The sequence below is a fragment of the Notechis scutatus genome, chromosome 1 (genome assembly GCF_049901735.1).
Source record: "Notechis scutatus isolate UNSWTSFEM ecotype Mainland chromosome 1, rNotScu1.2, whole genome shotgun sequence".
In the NCBI taxonomy this organism is placed as follows: Eukaryota; Metazoa; Chordata; class Lepidosauria; order Squamata; family Elapidae; genus Notechis; species Notechis scutatus.
Genome location: NC_142009.1, coordinates 276,165,175 through 276,183,180, shown reverse-complemented (window position 1 = coordinate 276,183,180; position 18,006 = coordinate 276,165,175). Strand labels below are relative to the sequence as shown.

The 18,006-nt window shown below is 37.4% G+C and overlaps 1 protein-coding gene across 1 annotated transcript in view; it reads right to left on the bottom strand.

Annotated features, from left to right (window-relative positions):
- Window positions 1–18,006, bottom strand: part of SPTBN5 (spectrin beta, non-erythrocytic 5) — a 106,779-nt gene that overhangs the window by 47,265 nt on the left and 41,508 nt on the right. The window contains exons 25-33 of the mRNA XM_087962040.1: window positions 17,101–17,233; window positions 15,526–15,671; window positions 13,936–14,050; window positions 13,288–13,398; window positions 10,741–10,920; window positions 9,556–9,759; window positions 4,540–5,607; window positions 754–858; window positions 30–215 (exon numbers count right to left, since the gene is read on the bottom strand). Coding sequence (XP_087818166.1) covers window positions 30–215; window positions 754–858; window positions 4,540–5,607; window positions 9,556–9,759; window positions 10,741–10,920; window positions 13,288–13,398; window positions 13,936–14,050; window positions 15,526–15,671; window positions 17,101–17,233 — 2,248 coding nt within the window. The remainder of the gene's footprint in view (window positions 1–29; window positions 216–753; window positions 859–4,539; window positions 5,608–9,555; window positions 9,760–10,740; window positions 10,921–13,287; window positions 13,399–13,935; window positions 14,051–15,525; window positions 15,672–17,100; window positions 17,234–18,006) is intronic.

Here is an 18,006-nt window from a genome sequence, read left to right as displayed (position 1 = left end):
TGCTTTACTAATATACAACTTATTCTCACCTCAGTTACACTCTGGTAGAATACAGCTAGCAGGAGTTCTACCTGCAATTTTTCTTGCCTACTTTGAGAAAGATCTCTGATGCCTCTTCTTTTCTTTAACACCACACTGAGCCTCTGTTGAATCTGCGTGACTTCCAACTCACTACCTGGTTGCAATTTTCCCATTTGCTCCTGAAGGGAGAGTTCCTGAAAGACCAAAACTTAAAATCATAGCTACAGTTAACTGTTCACAGGCTGCATACATAAAATATTATTTTTTTCTACTGGAAGATCAAAATTGCCCACAACCAAACACCAGTAACAAAAATATACAGATGTATATTTGTGCAATATGAATGAGTAAAACTTTCTGAGAACCTCTTCTTACCTTGTTGATACTATCTGAAATATTATTTGGGAAGTTTTATTTAAGGGTAAATCCTTAAATTCACTGTATATTTTGCTTTCTGTGACATTTCGTGTCAAACTAAGACATTCTTTCTCCCCAGGTAAAAGTTCCCAGCTATTTTGGCTGAAGATCTCCCATATTTTTTGAAAATCGGCACTTCAAAGTGGTCTTATAATAAAGTAGCTTCTATAAAACAATGTTATATCTATTGGCTGAATTGCTTTTTCAGGTTTGTCACAATACTTTTTCCAGTCCACTGAGATGACACATAAACATCAGGTTTTACTTGGATATTTGCCCATGTCTTGCTTTATATATTATATGTAAAGATTTTACCTTTTCTTCCTGAGAGGCTAGAATCTTCTCGAAAGCCTCTTGTTTCTTGATCTGCTGTATCACTTCATCCACACTGCTTCCAAAATCACAGCTTTTCAAATACATCTGTGGAAAATTGGAATCAGTTCTGGCAATATAGGTTTTTTTTAAAAAAAACAAAACATGGAATGATGGGTCCAAATTTGTTGCTTTTCTGGAATGAAACTCAAGAAATATCAGATGATCAAATGATTTTTAAGAGATTTATAAGACGTGTTTCTTACACAGCTCTGGCCTCTTCCTTAGTTCAGATATTTGGATTAATCAAGAGAAGAGGCATGTAGTGTAGCCTTTTGGGATGTTTTTTGGGGGGGTAAATATTATTTTCAAGAATCCCAACATAAAGATTTTAGTTTTATTGATTAAATTTATATGCTACCCATCCCTGAAAGAATATAGCTTGAAAATTAGGCACAGGGATAAATTAGCTATATACAGTATATACTCCCAACCTGAATCCTCTAAATGATCATTTATGTCCTAGTCACCTTGGCTGTAGATTTTTGCAAAGAACATTTCACTGGGATGCCCCTGAAATGTATGTAGTTGGCAAGAATGTAGAATAGAATAGAATAGAGTAGAGTAGAATAGAATATAATAGAATAAAATAGAATAGAGTAGAGTAGAGTAGAGTAGAGTAGAGTAGAGTAGAGTAGAGTAGAGTAGAATAGAATAGAGTAGAATAGAGTAGAATAGAGTAGAATAGAATAACAGAGTTGGAATGGACCATAGACATCTTCTAGGCTAATCCCCTGCTTAGGCAGGAAACCCTGTACCATTTCAGACAAATGGTTGTCCAATCTCTTTTTAAAAATTTCCAGTATTGGAGTATTCACAACTTCTGGAGGCAACTTGTTCTACTGATTGTTCTGTCAGGAAATTTCTTCTCCTTGGTTGCTTCTCTCTTTGATTAGTTTCCATCCATTGCTTCTTCTCCTGCCTTCAGGTGCTTTGGAGAACAACTTGACTCCCTCTTCTTTGTGGCCACCCCCTGAGATATTGGAACACTGCTGTCATGTCACCCCTAGTCCTTCTTTTCATTAAACTAGATATACCCAATTCCAGCAACCATTCTTTATATGTTTTAGCCTCCAGTCCCCTAATCATTTCTGTTGCTCTTCTCTGCACTTTTTCTAGAGTCTCAACATCTTTTTTACATCGTGGTGACCAAAACTGGATGCAGTATTCCAAGGTCTTCTAAAATGATATAAACACTTCACATGATCTTGATTCTATTCTTATGTTAATTCAGCCTAGAAATGTGGCCTTTTTTGGACAGCTGCAGCACACTGCTAGTGACGAATGTGCCATGATATACCCATGTAACACTGCCCCTCAGCAAGCTGCACTGTTTACAATTAGCTTCTGATGATATTCAAGATGCTGTCACCAGCTCTAAATACCCTGGCTATCTGAGGACTGCTTATCTCCAATAGTTTCTGCTTGCCTGAAAGATTGGAGAGAGTGGGCACTTAATGGGTCCCTTTGATTAAACAATGTCACCTGATAGGATCAAGGAAGCAAGCTGTTTCTGTCATGATATCTGCTCTCTGAACAGAATTCCACAAAGCCACCAGTCTGACTATTTTTAAAAAGTATTTGAAAACCTGCCTTTTCCCCAGGCCTTGGGTTAGGGTGAGTAGCAAGCCTCTTCTGGGACTATATATATTGCTTGAAATAGGTAGATAAATACATTTTGAAGTGGAACACAGATGAGAACAGAATGCCCCCTTGTGCAAGTATTTTACACTGCTATCTTCTCTTTAAAATTACCACCTTTAATATATGAAAATTATAGTAGCTCATTTTATATTAACATAGCAAGTGCTCATAAAGCAAATAGCTGCAAAACATTTATAACACAGGAAATTGAATATCTTAAGTTAAATGCACAATAAATATGAAGATATGTGTTAACAAGGGATTCCATCCAGTGTCATGTGAACAGAGAGCTATTCACATAACAGAACCTCCCCTTGTTCTTTTCCTTGTAGCCATTCTAAACAGAATCCATTCAGATTGTCATGGTCTTATCTGAGGATGATATCTGAGAAGACAACAGGTCAAGCAGTTCCAAAGAGACTTCTTCACATATTGAGTTACACCCTAATGCAGACTGGAGCCAGGACCTTCTGTCCAGAATTTTTCTCTAGATTCAACGGCGTTGCCATTCGCCCACCCCTTTGAAGGGTATCAATACAAGGAAATATTGGAAAGGGGATTTCCCCCCGCCTTTCAATCCCATCTTAAGCAGAGCATTTACGTATCAAACTATAGCTGCCATTCAAAGCTGCAGACACAGAGAGCACCACTATGTAAATACAGCAGCGAATTTGAACAGCCCACTAATGAAAGCAAGATTCAGAGTGGCATTTCATATTTAACATTACAGCTCCTGAGGTCATTACTTCAAGTATCTGTCAGCTTATCACAGGCTGAAGAATGGTACGCCCAATGCCCCGTCGCAATAATACACAAGGGTTTTCCATTAAAAAAAAAGAGAGAGAATAGACTAGAAACTTCATACAGTTAGGAAAGCAGGTTCTGCATTCTAGAACTAAACAATATTTATTTTTGAAATATTCTCCATAACATCTAAATATTCCACAAAGTATGAAACATGACCCAATGTCAGGATTTATCATCTTATTTACAGAGCAGTGAAACGCAATCATGATTAAGGTTTTATTGTTTATCATTCTCAGGCAAACCTTATCAAGAAACAATAAAATTTAAGAAAAATCAAGATATCTTTCAAAAGACATTTTTAAAGTGAGCAAAATGAATATATGGAATAATGACAACTAGAAATGTATTGTTCAAATCAGACTGAATTCTCTATTGAATTGTCTCTTTTTTCTTTCATAGAAGTTGTTTAAAACTCCATCGTCCACCAATCTGCTGTCAGAATGTAAATCTAAGAGAAGACCTACATTTTGTATACTGCGTAATACACAAATGGATTTTTAAATTTGTTCCTATTGAATTTTCTTCAGCTAAAACTAATATTAAACATTGAAGGGCTCTAAAATCTTGTCCCAAAACCAGATCCATTTCCAAATCTATTTTTTCCTGGTATAAGCTGACAAACCAATACGGCATTTTTAGAAAAAATAATAATATATTTTTGGTTTGAAAATATATGTGTATATGTATCTATGCACACACAGTCTTTCTCTCTCTCTAAGTACATTCATGGTTCTTACTGCTAAAAATCTGGTGACAGTTTACAGAGAGTATATACATACCTATATACAAAAATACTGGGAAATTCAATAAATGTGAACAGCATTTGTTGTATGTATGCATGTGTGTGTGTGTGTATGTATGTGTGTATACACACACACACACACGTGCACACACACACACACAACACACACACACAGAGAGAGAGAAGTCTATTTCACTAAAGCCCAATATTTAGAGCTACTGAAGGCATAACTTGTTATACTCCATGTGAAACAGGAGAATTTAAGCAACAACTGGTAAACAGACTTCCAATGTCAAGAAGAAACAAACCCACTTCTACAGTATGACAGTTCCTAATCATCCTACTTTAAGAAAACAGAAGTACTTTTGAAGGCTTTTACCATTCCTAGAAACTTTTGCAACAAATTAACATAAGAATTGATAATACTGTCAGTTAAAGCTAATCCCAGAACAAATTACAGTTGAGAGTATATTTTTCTAAAATGGAATGGAAATCTTCACCACTTTTCTCCCAGTTCCAAAGGAAGCAATTTTTACTGAGATAGATGGACACCATGTGTCCTCACCATGTCCATGAGATGATGCCTGCCTATTTGTTAAGAACGAAGCTTGACTTGCATTTGTTGCAGCATCTGGGTCATGAAGATGCTTTGACTCTTGTGAAGGCTGGTATTCAGGACAATAAACAGGGTTGATGGACAAGAAGATTCTAGAGCCTTTACAATCTGACTGTAAGGGAGAACCACCCATATCTGAACATGAAGCTTTGATCACAACTGAAGGAGCTGGCTGTTTTCTGAATTCTCTTACTACTTTAATAGGAAAGGATGTCCAAGGGGTGGCAAGTATTAAAGATATCTTGGAAATCTTGTGATGAGCAGGAATTATTTCAATACTAGAAGTCTTCCCAAATTCTTTGCTAGCTGAGTGATGGTTCTGAAAGATGAGCATATCAGGATCTAAAGGTGAATGAGTAACTGTTCTTTTGCCAAAAAGGGTATTTGCTTTAGCTAATGTAGATGGAGTCAACCATACTTTTTTGAAGGCTGTCTGTGGAGGAAGAATAGGGCACTTAGTGCGGTTGGTGACATGAGGTTGTTGAACCTGGTGATCTGCAGTGTTTCCAGAAGGGATAACTTGATGACTCTTCTGGGTTCCTCTTGTAAGACCAGGAGATGTAGTTGAGATCTTTTTCAGGTGAGGTACTAGAACGCTGCAATAAGCAGCTCTTATTGGTTTGATAGCAACACTGCAAGTTGAAATATAGAGTTTTACGGAAGCATGGAGATCTGAAAACTGAGAATTGCACCGGCTATAGTTTTGCCCTGTTGACTTGAAGTTACAAGGTGCAAGAATTTGATACAGATCTTTATTCTGAGATGATGAAGCATCTGGAATGGCACACAGAGAAACATCTAGACGTGATGTCCAGCATGGTAGAGCTTTTGAAGCAGCCGAATGGAAAGCTATTGCAGAAGAATGACAAGCATCCCAGTCATTTCCTTTCCAATCACTTGCACCACTGCTGGAGACAAGCAATGATTGAGCATCAATGCTGTTGTATTCTTTGCATCGAGTCTCTCTCAAAAGTGTGGGACAGGCAGACTTGAAAGTGGAGGAATTAATACAGCTGTTATGTTTCTTTAAACTATTCCTCTTCTTCGAATGTGCCAACACTATATCTAGCCTTGAGCTGTGAACCTCTGAAGACAGGCAGGGAGAAGGCAAGGTGTCACTTATTGATAAGGTCTCTGCAGATGATGAATGAGCTGGAAAATACCAGGCTGAGTCTGATATATTTTCTGCTGGTGGCATCCTTTGGAAAGAAGCACCATAAACAGCAGCTCTGGAGATCGGTGATGGGACCACTCTGGCAGAAGACAACATAACTTCCAGTGTAGAAATATAGATGGGTGTGTCTGAAGTCTTGTTAGGAAGATATCTGCATGGCATCCTGCAGTTTTTAATCCTAAGGTTTGAAAAGATAAGCAGTCTCTGCTTCTGAGCTGTTGCTTAAAACAAATGTTTCACCCTTTTTAGCTTGGCAGTAGAGATTTCCATTCTTCCTCTGAGGTGAATAAGTGAAATGTAAAGAAGTATTTCTATAATGAAGGCATCTGTATTTGATTAAGAATGAGACGTAGTAGAATTGGCACAACTGCTTATTCAGTCTGCAAAATAATAGGAGCATGCAGCAAACGAAAAAAAACCCGATCAAGATGATGAGGCAGAAGCCAGATGTATCATCCAAGACCTAATTAACGGTTCTTAGATTTAAAAAAAATTAAGTTATTAACTCACCGGTGCTTCTACAGCCTTGAAAGACAAGGATACAGTATGTTCCACTGGTGCTAAAAGCAAAAGAGCTGCACTATAATGTTCTCTATCCCTCTCTCAATCTGCACAAGGAATAGCAGTTTCTCTGCTTAACAAGTCTTAGAAAGAAAAATTTCCTACAACTCTTCCAAGTAATGGCATACCCAGAGAGTCAGTAATAAAAAAGACAGATATATACTTGCTTAATTTCCTCCATATGTGCTGTTATTTACTTTAGGACAGAGAAATCCTAGACTAAACCTTGCTGAAATCTTCTGAAGCCTTAAGTAATTTGGATGTAACCTAAGCTGTTGGCGTAAAATCAAGGTCAGACACACTGGCACAAGAAATGAATGGGAAAGCACTCTAATTCGGAACATGACCCAATGCTTTTCTTTCTTTCATATGCCACTGCTGGGATAGCCTTTACATAAATTTAGAGACACGGTTCAGTTCAATCAAGATCCATTGCGACAAAAAAACAAATATTCACACGCAGTTGACACCATCCACACGCCCCCTTTTCCAAATACAGTTGAAAAGTTTAATGGGGCATTGCCCTCTCAGTTTTAAATGCTTGCTTTCTGCTAGTATCGTGCAACTTAACAAGGCTGCGATAAAGCTGCTTGAAAGCTCCACCTGAAACTTTGGTGTATAAGACTGGAAAACGTAAGAATTTAAATGAAATATTTTTGGTCTCCTTTCCAAAGAACAATAACAACAACCAAAACAAAATCCCCCTATTAAACAAGAATTTGTTTTCTTTAAATATAGAATGAGCTTGCATTCTACCCCGGATGGAAATGAGTTTAAGATTTTCTGGCCTGTACCTTGGATTCACTAAAAACCTTCTCTACTAGGGGACCCCAAACTTGGCAACTTTAAGACTTGTGGACATCAACTCCCAGAATTCTCCAGTCAGCATAAACTGGCTGGAGAATTCTGAGAGTTGAAGTCCACAAGTCTTAAAGTTGTCAAGTTTGGGGACCCCTGTTCTAGCATAGTAGCAGAAACTGTTATTTTGGCCAGAGAGTAATGGTGTTTACACTATCAGCAGCTAACAGTTTCTTCCCATCTGGGACACATAGCAGCTACCAGGGAAGTAATTTTCAACTGAACCATGATATGTAGAAAAGGAATAATTTCTTCTTTCTCATCTGCTACAACAACTAACTCCTGATGCTTTCCTTTGCACCTGCTGATTTAAAAAGCAAACATTGAATGCCATTACATTGACCAAACTCAGTAGCAGATTGTAATGCCTGAGGCTGTGCTATTTTCTAAAGCACAGAAGGCAAGACAAGAAGCAATGGATGGAAACTAATCAAGGAAAGAAACAACCTAGTAATAAAAAGAAATTTCCTGACAGTGAGTACAATAAACCAGTGGAATGGCTTGCCTTCAGAAGTTGTGGGTGCTCCATGACAGGAGTTTTTTTTAAAAGAGAGTGGATAACCATTTAACTGAAATGGTATAGGGTCTGCTGCCTGAGCAGGGAGTTGGATTAGAAGAGGGGTCGCCAACCTTTTGGACCTCAGGGACCACCAAACTCATAATTTTAGATCCCAGGGACCACTAACTGGTTCTGTGGGTGTGGCCTAATTTGTGGGTGTGGCTTAATTTGTGGGTGTGGCTTAATTTGTGGGTGTGGCTTGGTGGTCATGTGACTGGCTGGGCATGGCTTGTATGTAAATATAAATATTTATATAAATATTGATTTTTTTATAAAAAAGAGCAACTTTTACCCAAAATCAGGCAAAGCAGGCAGGCAGATTGAGTTGCTCACAGAATCACAGATTCATTCAGAGATCTATCTATCTGCCATCGGCTAGCTCAGTCTGTCACACAAAATTTGCTTGCAAGCAAACTCATAAAATTTGCTAGCAAGCAAACTCACAAAATTAACTCACACCATGTATGTAAATATTGATTTTTTTATATAAAAAAGCAACTTTTATCCAAAATCAGGCAAAGCAGGCAGATTGAGTTGCTTACAGAATCATTGAGTGATCTATCTATCTGCCATCGGTTAGCTCAGTCTTTCAAATTTGCTTGCCGCGAGTCTGCACTGAATTTGCTTGCAAGCAAACCTTCGGTCCTAAGGGAGATTTGGCTGTGCTTAGCTAGAAAGCAAGAAATCCAACCATTTCCTGCTTCCTAGCTAATCTAAATCTCCCAGCACAGCAGAACAGATGACGGTCAGAAAAAGGAAAAATAGCAACTTAGCAGACAAGTTTGCCGGGTAAGGAGTGAGTGGGCAGGGAGGGTTCCTGTAGGCCATGTGGGCTGAGCAGCCTTGTGTTTCTGCACAGCCTGGATTAATTGCTTTGGAGGGTACTCTGGGGCTGAGATTTCTCTGCGGCCCACCAAAATTTTCTCATGGCCCATCAGTGGGCCACGGCCCACCGGTTGGCGACTGCTGGATTAGAAGACTTCCAAGTTTCCTTCCAACTCTATTATTCTATTATTCTGCAATAGGTTGTTTTTTTTTAGAATTAAGGGATTGATTTTACATCATATATCCTTGCACAGATGTATTATTGACCATGCTATTAAAAAGTCAGATACCAAATTTCCTTTTAGGGCTAACAATAAGGTTGATCAAAAGCAAATGTTTTCTTACTAATATGATAAGTTTTCTATACATGCAAGTACCTACGTGGAAGATAAAAGGAATAGATGGAGCATAGGACAAAAGGAAGAGATTAAGTACTTAATAGATTAAAATGCACCTTATAATGCATTAAAACACCAATAAAACATGTGCTAGCACTACCTCTTGAGAGTTTGAGATGTTGTCCAGGTATTCACAGTCTCGGTAAAATATCTGCAAAAGATGGATCTTCTCAAGCCATTCCTTCTTCTGTGCCCATACCTGGTACACTCTGTGCTTTGCCTCTATCAGAGTTTCTAATACACTTTGGATCTGAAAAGAAGAAGCCAACTGCTATAAAATGTCAGTAATAATCCATGAAGGGGCAATGGTTGATATTGCAGTTAACAGAAATACAGTGAGGCTCAATTTCCAATTATAATTACAGCAACTGTCTGTTTATACATGAGGAGGAAGGTGGGTGTGTTTTAATAAAACTCATTTTTCCTTTGAAAAGCACCATATCTTGCTTGGTTTTTATCTCACAAAATATCTAAACTTATTCATAACATGCTAATTTTGTGGAAATATTGGTGGTCTGAGCTCTGTGCAAAGTTATAAGATTGATGATAAAGTATATATACTTCTCCTGTTGCCATTTTCTGATCCAGCGCAAGCTCTTGTCCCAGCTGTGACACTTGCTCATAAATCTCATCTCGAGACTCAATCTCTGACAATAGCTGCTGAAGCTGATTAATCTTCAGACCACTGGTAGATACATCTCGAATGGTCTCCTCAGCTGCCATTTCTCTTATCATCCCAGATGCCCAGGAAGAATAGTCCCATACCTTAAATATTGAGGAAAGGAAAATGTAAGATGTCCTTATATGGCAATATAGGTAACAGATGACACTTCTTGTAGCTCAGTTCACACATAGCACTGAAATGGATTTATGGACTCACACATTGTGTTTTGCCTCAGACAAAAAAACTGTCAAGGCTATCTACCAAATATAGAATATATGTCCTTGGGCAAATAAATCCAGCTAAGTGGATTTATTGCAGCAAAACTATAAAGCAATTACAAAAGAATTTATGTAACTACTGTGCATCAAATACAAGTTTTATTTATACTGATTCATGTTCAAATTTCCTGTGCCTCTTTTTTGTTCTTGCTTTGCATAAAGCTAGGAGGTAAATCTTGGGCAGGAGATATAGTTTCCATTTGTTCCTGATTTTGTGATACTAAATGCCTAATGTAATATCAGGCTGTTTTCATTTCATTTTGGAGAATTATCCCACATAATCACATAATGGCTTTTTACGGTATGCGAACCCAGTTAATGGTATGGATCTCCGTGGTTTGAGAGAGGGATTTTTTTTCCAGCTCCATTTTAATATGACAGAAACACAGTGATTAATAATAAAGGGGAGGAAAAACAAGTAATGATATAAGAAGAAACCATATAGGAAGACTATATGAGTTTTTCATAATAATTATGCTGGCAATATTATATTAAACATTCAATAGATTCACATAAAAGATGAATGTCAACCTTTAGCCTTGTAGAAGCTCCTGCCTGCAATACAAAAGGCCTCTTGTTTTCCACAAGACCTAAGCAGGGTCATGCATCTTTAGAATGTAGGCTATAAATGATATGTTAATACAGGTACATGCTACAATAGTCTGCAATTAAACGTGTGCAATTCTATGGTTCAGTTGCAGAATATTAGTTCACCATTCTGGAAAATATTGGCCAATACAACTGGAGAACAGAATAATATAGGATTTTAATTTTTTTTTTAGAAAAGAACATTGAAATCCTCACATAGGTTTGGAAGCGGTATAATCTGCAAGCGTGTTCTAGCTGCTCCCTGTTTTGTTCCACTTTACACCGCAAAATTTCCCAATTCTCCATTAAGGCCTGTTGCTTTGCCTTGATCTCCGCTGCTTGCCTCTCAGAGCACAGGTAGAGCATGCCATCTGCTGTATCAATCAAAACATGCAGCTGCAAAACAGGAAAAAAAAATGAAGTGAATCATTTAACTTTTAAAATAAAAGTTTAAAAACCCCATCCATCAGTGACATCTTCCCAGATGATGGATATCTCCACTCCACTCTATACAGAACTTCATTAAGCAGCCAGTGTCTTGAATTTCAGTTTGCAGGGACGAACAGACCTCAGAAAATTAAACTATTAAAACAGACTCTCTGTCTGGTCTATTTACACTAGCTGGGGATTTGAAACTGGCACAATATCTGCAGCTGGCTGTATTAAGTAGCCCATGAGGACAATCTGTCATGTCTATATGAGAAATAGTCTGATAGCACTGGCAGGAAGACGAAGAAGACAGCCAAATCGTTTTTGTTTCTGCAGACATGACTCCCTCCCGTTTGTCCATCAGCAAATCTGTCAGGCCAAGTGCTGCTTATCCTTCTTCTCTCTACTCAGTATGTTCATCCTCTTTCCCTTTCTTCCTCCAAGAGGAGGGGGAGGAAGAATGGCTGAAGCTAGCAGCTCACAAGGTAGTTTTGTTGGACAAATACTGGGGAGACGAAAGTAAGGGCAATGTTGGGTGGACTGGGATTGCAGCTATGGAGCTTCCTCTACTTTCCAAAAGGTCTCAGCCCAGGGGTGGGATTCCAATTTTTTAACAACCGGTTCTGTGGACATGGCTTAGTTGGTGGGCGTGGCTTGGTAGTCATGTTATTGGCTGGGCATGGCCAACTCAATATCACTCACATCGAGGCACGCACCTCCTCGCCTGGCCTCTCATGACTGTGGGGATGCTGCAACAGTCGTAAGTGTGAAAAATGGTCATAAGTCACTTTTTTCAGTGCCATTGTAACTTTGAATGGTCACTCCACACAAGCAAAGTACCAGCAAAGGAGGGGGAAAAAAACTCCAGAGAAGTTCCTGAGACAGGAAGTCTAGTCCTGCCAAGGATGTAATAAGGGTTAACGGAGAGGCAGTTTCTGTAAGCAACACCAGAATGTTTCCTTCCTGCCTTCCTTACAGGATTAGGCCAGTAATTTCTTCTAACAACCGGTTCTCCGAACTGCTTAGAATGTTAACAACCGGTTCTAGCGAACAGGTGAGAACCGGTAGAATCCCACCCCTGTCTCAGCCTGGTAATCCATATCATTTCTCCTCCTGGGTGGTAAGGAGATAAAAGAGCTATAGGTGGGGTATCCCCATTTCAAGGCAAGGAAGGACTCTATCCATCTCATCCATAGCACTTGAAAGAACCCTCTGAGAATGTCCTGGTTCAAGACATGTGCTTTCTTCCTTGGTTCATTTATTAAATTTATGTCTCATATTTCATTCGAGTGGTGCGGTGGCCTAGAGGTAGAGCTCTCGCCTCACAATCAGGAGGCTGTGAGTTTGATCCTAGATAGAGGCAGATATTTCTCTCTCTGGACACAATAAGAATATATTTGCTGAACAAAACTCCGCATTGATGAAAGGAAGGGCATCCGGCCAGTAAACACTCAGCTCCATTCAGTTGTCCAGACTCTACCCCACAAGGATTATGAGGTCATTGTTCTGTCCTTTATAATTACTGACTGAATGTATAAAGGCAGACAGATAACTCTACAAAGCATCCATACAAAGTTTCTTTATTGGTTCATCAGGTATCCTCATATATAATTCACGGTTACGTCGAGATTCATCTCAATGTCCAAATCTTTGCATAGCTGAATTCATAGTGTAAAAGGATAGTGCTCTTTTCATCCCCATAATGAAGGAGCAAGGGGGGGTGAGGTACCAGCATGCTGCTGGGGTCCAGGCAAGAGTGAAGGAACCTCCCCCAACCTACCAAGGGTCAATTCAGTGACCAATCAGGATTACAGATATGACCACATGACATGGACTACATTTCCCAGGATGCCTTAACTCATTTACCTTAAGGGACAGCTCCCAATTCCTAACTAACTATCCCAATTCCCAATTAACTATAAACTGTCTGGACAGCACAGTCATTAAAAGATTATCATGATGGTATCCCATATTTCATTCATGAATTCAAGGTGGCATACCTAGCACTTGCACCCCCTAGTTTTCCCTGGAATAACTTACATTAACATAGGGTCGCTGGCCTAGTGTTACCGAATGAATTTCCATGTCTGAAGATAGACTATAACCTGGCTTTCCTGCTCCTAGTTTAATGGATCAACCACTTGTTGATGGCATCTTGCTGATGATTAGTTTCAGTTCAAACTCATATTTAAAGCATATCATATTTAGAAGACAAGAATGCAGGAACATTCAAAACAAAGACCATTATATCTGTAAGCTTCCCAGAGTTGCTGTGAGTTGGACAGTCATGTAAATTTTCTTAATACATTTTTTTAGGACTGCAGTATATCTTACCTGTTTCTCATTCCCAAATAATTCATGCTCAAGAGTTGCTTGCTTACGTAGCTGTGACTGCACCCCATTTAGATCTTTTGCAATGGAATCTGGGATGGTCTTCAATTTGTCCTAAAGACCAAACACGTTTTCTGTTAATCACTCTGGTCTGATTTTGTTTTAAGATAGGCAATATATAAAACTCCTTTCTTTTGCATATGTGGGAGTCTATTTATAAATAAACAACATTACCCATAAAGTGATCTAAATCCCTCCCTCCCACTGTATAAACTCTTTGCTCTAGAACCTATCTTTGATACTGGAAAGAAAGTGGCTGAAGAAAAAAGTATGTTATGCTGTGGAGTACAATTTAATTCCCTTATTCATCTGAGCCAAATTTCTACATTTCTATATGTATATATGAAAGAAAAATGGGAATAAAATATTGGACAACTGTTTTTATTTCCCCTTTTATATTTTCCTGATTTAAAAATGTTATGGGCAAATGTAAATGTTCACAATACTATAATTTTACATTTATTGTCAGCCATCAAGTTTACTTAGAGTGGAAAAGCTAGGTAAACAATAGAAATGAATGGTTGTTGTTCCATATCTGATCTGAGCCTCAAAAAGACAATGTTTGTGTCTGTTTTCTGACGCAATTTTCACCTCAATGTGGCTGAGAGCTTCCATCAAGTCCTGCAGGCACTTGTAAATTACTTCAGCATCTTGCAACTGTTTGCCTTTGTAGTTTGTCATCTCCAGCAACTCCTGCCAGTCATTGCTAAAGCGGGGAAAAAGTCACAGGTATGAGGCAGTAACCAGAAGCAAGTTAGAAGTGGACAGGCATGAAAGAATGTGTCAGTCAGTGATGAGCTACCTATCAATCAGCTATGCCAATTTCTGGTGGTGTTTTTCTGGAATGGAAGTTAAAAAATACACAGTGGTGTCATACTATAAATCTACCTACTTTCCCCTTGCAAGAAATCTATCAGAATTTCTTGAGTTAAGATTTAAAACAAATTAAGAAATGTGTACATGTGTACAATTTTATTGTACTGAATTAATTAACAAAAATATGCCTGTATGCATATAGGACTGGAGATGATGATGGAAAAGGTTTTGGCAATAGCCATCCGTCCGTCTATCTATCTATCTATCTATCTATCTATCTATCTATCTATCTATCTAGCTCCGAGAGATTTTCATACAGATAAATTATATAAACAAACCAATAATACTATACTGTAAACTAATAAAAATATACAATCTTATAAAAAGTCATCAAAATGCATTTGAGCCAAATTTCTACATTCTATATGTATATATGAAAGAAATATGGGAATAAAATATTGGACAACTGTTTTTATTTCCCCTTTTATATTTTCCTGATTTAAAAATGTTATGGGCAAATGTAAACGTTCACAATACTATAATTTTATATGTTATATATGTTTTCTGAGGTTCTCGCGGGTATTTGTATGTGGATCTTTGGTTATTCGGGTTTTCTCCACGTAAGATTGGAAGATACTTCCAATCTTACGCGAGAAAAACTCAATAACCAAAGATACACACACACACACACCACACATATTCAGCTTAGTTAGATATTTTCCCATGTCATTGTAGTTGTGCTTTTAAAGTTGTAGTAATGTATATGTAGAATCTCATCTGCCATCATCATCATATATATATATATATATATATATATATATATATATATATATATATATATATATATATATATATATATATATATATATATATATATATATATATAAGATATCTTTGGCGACGTTTCGGCGAGAAACTCACCATCCTCAGGCTGGTGCTTTCCGCTTCTGCTTGCACTGGCACGGCCGAAAGCACTCAGCCTGAAGATGGCGCTAGGGGGACCTCGCTAATATATATATATATATATATATATTTACACGGAAAAGACCCGAACACACACCACACCTACATACCTGTATCCGTGAAACCTTTCCTCTTGGTTGAGAACAAGTAATGAATTTAAATATTGATATAACAATCCATTGTTGCAAATCAAATCTACATTTCTCCTTCCACTTCTGCAAAATTCTGAATAGTTCAAGAAAGATCTTAGGTCTTGCAGCAAAGTAGACAGGCCACCCAAATGTTCTTCATGGAAGGTTTTTCCCCCCATATGGCTCTTTTACAGCTTCCTGATCCTTGTCTTGAGAAAGAAAAGACCAGACTGAAAAATTAATGGAAAAAAAGACAAGAATGCTTTCTTACCTCAACTGTTTCTGCTTCTTCCGAATCTCCCTGGATTCAACATGGCCATAATCCAACATTTTCTGTGCTAACTGATGACATGCAGCAACTCTCTGGGCAGCAATTTCCATCTGATGCAGAGATTTTTCATATTTGACACAAAGAAGCTTTTGAAGAAAATGAATAGAAGAAAAAAATGAAATGATGAATAGTTTTGAATTTTCCAAGTTAGCCCATCTGATTTTTCCTGTGTGATCCCAGTATGAATTTATTTCAAAGTACTGTGTCTACTAAAATCTGAAATTCCAAATATCTTCTTCCATATTTTGTTCTAGAAGGATAATCCTAGAGCAATTTGAAAAGATTTACATCTTCCTTGCAGTTTTATGTCTGCTCAAACAATAATAAATATTACACAGGGAGTCTATTCATGGCATTGACTTTATTTCATAAGAGCTAAAATTTTACTCAACCTCTTATCTGCACATGATTCTGTCAAAATGCCAAAGTCTCCAACAGAAACCAAATAAGATTTTAGGACATTAAAAGATTGGTTAAGCATTTATTAGATTGGTGTGCTTGTTTTTTTTTATCCCATTTTAGGACAATAGGATTTTTTTTGGCATTGGTTTTGAATTCTGCCAACTAATTTATAATCTAGTAGTACAATACTTTTGCTTGAGCAGTAGCTTGAATTACTTGAAAATATCTTCCGATTCTGTGATGCTAATTATAAATGAAATCTAATCATGCAAAATCTATTTTTTAAAACCATCTCAAGTAAAAACAAAAAAGGAAAGCAAAAAAAAAAAATAGTGACCTCAATGAGATCATGTATCATATGAACAATGCTTTGGAGGGGGGAAGGGATTATTTATTTGACTTCAAACTTTAGCCTCTAATCCAAGGGTGGTTAGTTACTACTCCAACTGATAATCATATCTATCTTTATTTCAAATAGGATCATTCTTTTGATTTATTGTGCAATCTCCTTGATCAGAAAAATAATATTTTCATCATTATTCTGTTGACATCTTATTAATTTTGGGGAACAATGAGTAATCATGAACAGATTACTCTTTATTCAAGCATCTAAATTTCATAAATATTTCTTGTCTGCAAAAGTTCTCTAAAATAATTATTAGTCAATGCATTAAAATGCCTAAAAAGATGAGTCAAATTCTGGTGACTTTATAGATACATTCACATAGTATCCTTGACAGCAATACAGAAATAGTTTACCTTTGTCTTCCTCTGAGATGCTATTTCAACTTCTCAGTCCAGTCTATGGCCCTGATGTTTCCAGGTATCCTATCCAAGTATTAGCTAAACTTAAACAACTTACCTTCTGAGCCCAGAGGTTGGCCAGAGGCTATTCTCAGTTGAAAGTAATCAGTTTCACCAACACCTTAACTCAACAGCTTGATAGATTATTCCAACCCCAAAGAACATGTTCTTTTGTTCTATTTTACATGTATGAAGTCACTCTTGCAAAAATCATGCATGAAGCCAGTCTTCCTGAACAGTCATGTTATATATTTTATACCATTGCAATATATTCTGCAAATCTGTTTAACCATTAGCATTATAACTTACAAGGACATGGTCATAATCAGCTCCATAGTCTTCAGAACTGGCCACCTGCTTCTTCTCATTGATCCAGCCGTCAAGATCTTCATATTCTCTCAGAAAGTCATGTAGTTCAAGTGTCTCCTCCAACCGTTTACCCCTAATTTGAAGATAAAATAGACAGAACAAAGGCAACAGAAAGCTAAGGAGTTTTGATACAATCACTGTGTAAAAATTACACAACCAATATCATTTTGAAGCTTAAGGCCAATGATTATAACTGATAGGATATGGATAGAAGACCCTTATGCAGCATTAGGCTAAGGACATCTATGTTAGTGTACTTTGCCTTCTTCATCTTTCCTCCTTAAAAATAGCCAGATTTCTACCATTAAGGGGAAAAAAGATAGGAAGAATGCTATAAAAATATGGGTGGATTCTACATGGGTTACACTTTTATTTATTTATTTAATCAATGTATAAGGCTGCCCTTCTTGTAGATGTGACTCTGACACCAATAAAAATAATATTAGCAAAAAATGTGGCTTCATTATATATGAGTGAAGAGGTAGGATCAGTTTAACAATAAATACTCCTCTGAAAACAGCCAAAAAAAGTAGTTCATCTGGATATGGATGGATGGTGCATAGGTGACATAACCTTGTGTCTAAGCAGCACGTTCCTGCTTCCCTGTCTTCTTATGAACTGCCTATTTTTTTTAGCCAAGATAATTTCCACGAAGAGGACAAATACTTTCACCTTGTTGTATATAAAGCATAACATATGATTATGCAGAAACCAACAGATGCTGCAACTTTCCTTCATGACTACATAGACCCATATGCATTTTTTTGCCTCTGCAGACATGATGTATAATTATCTCCTACTGAATTATTAGGATTGAGCTCTCTGGCAAGGCAATATAAAACCAAC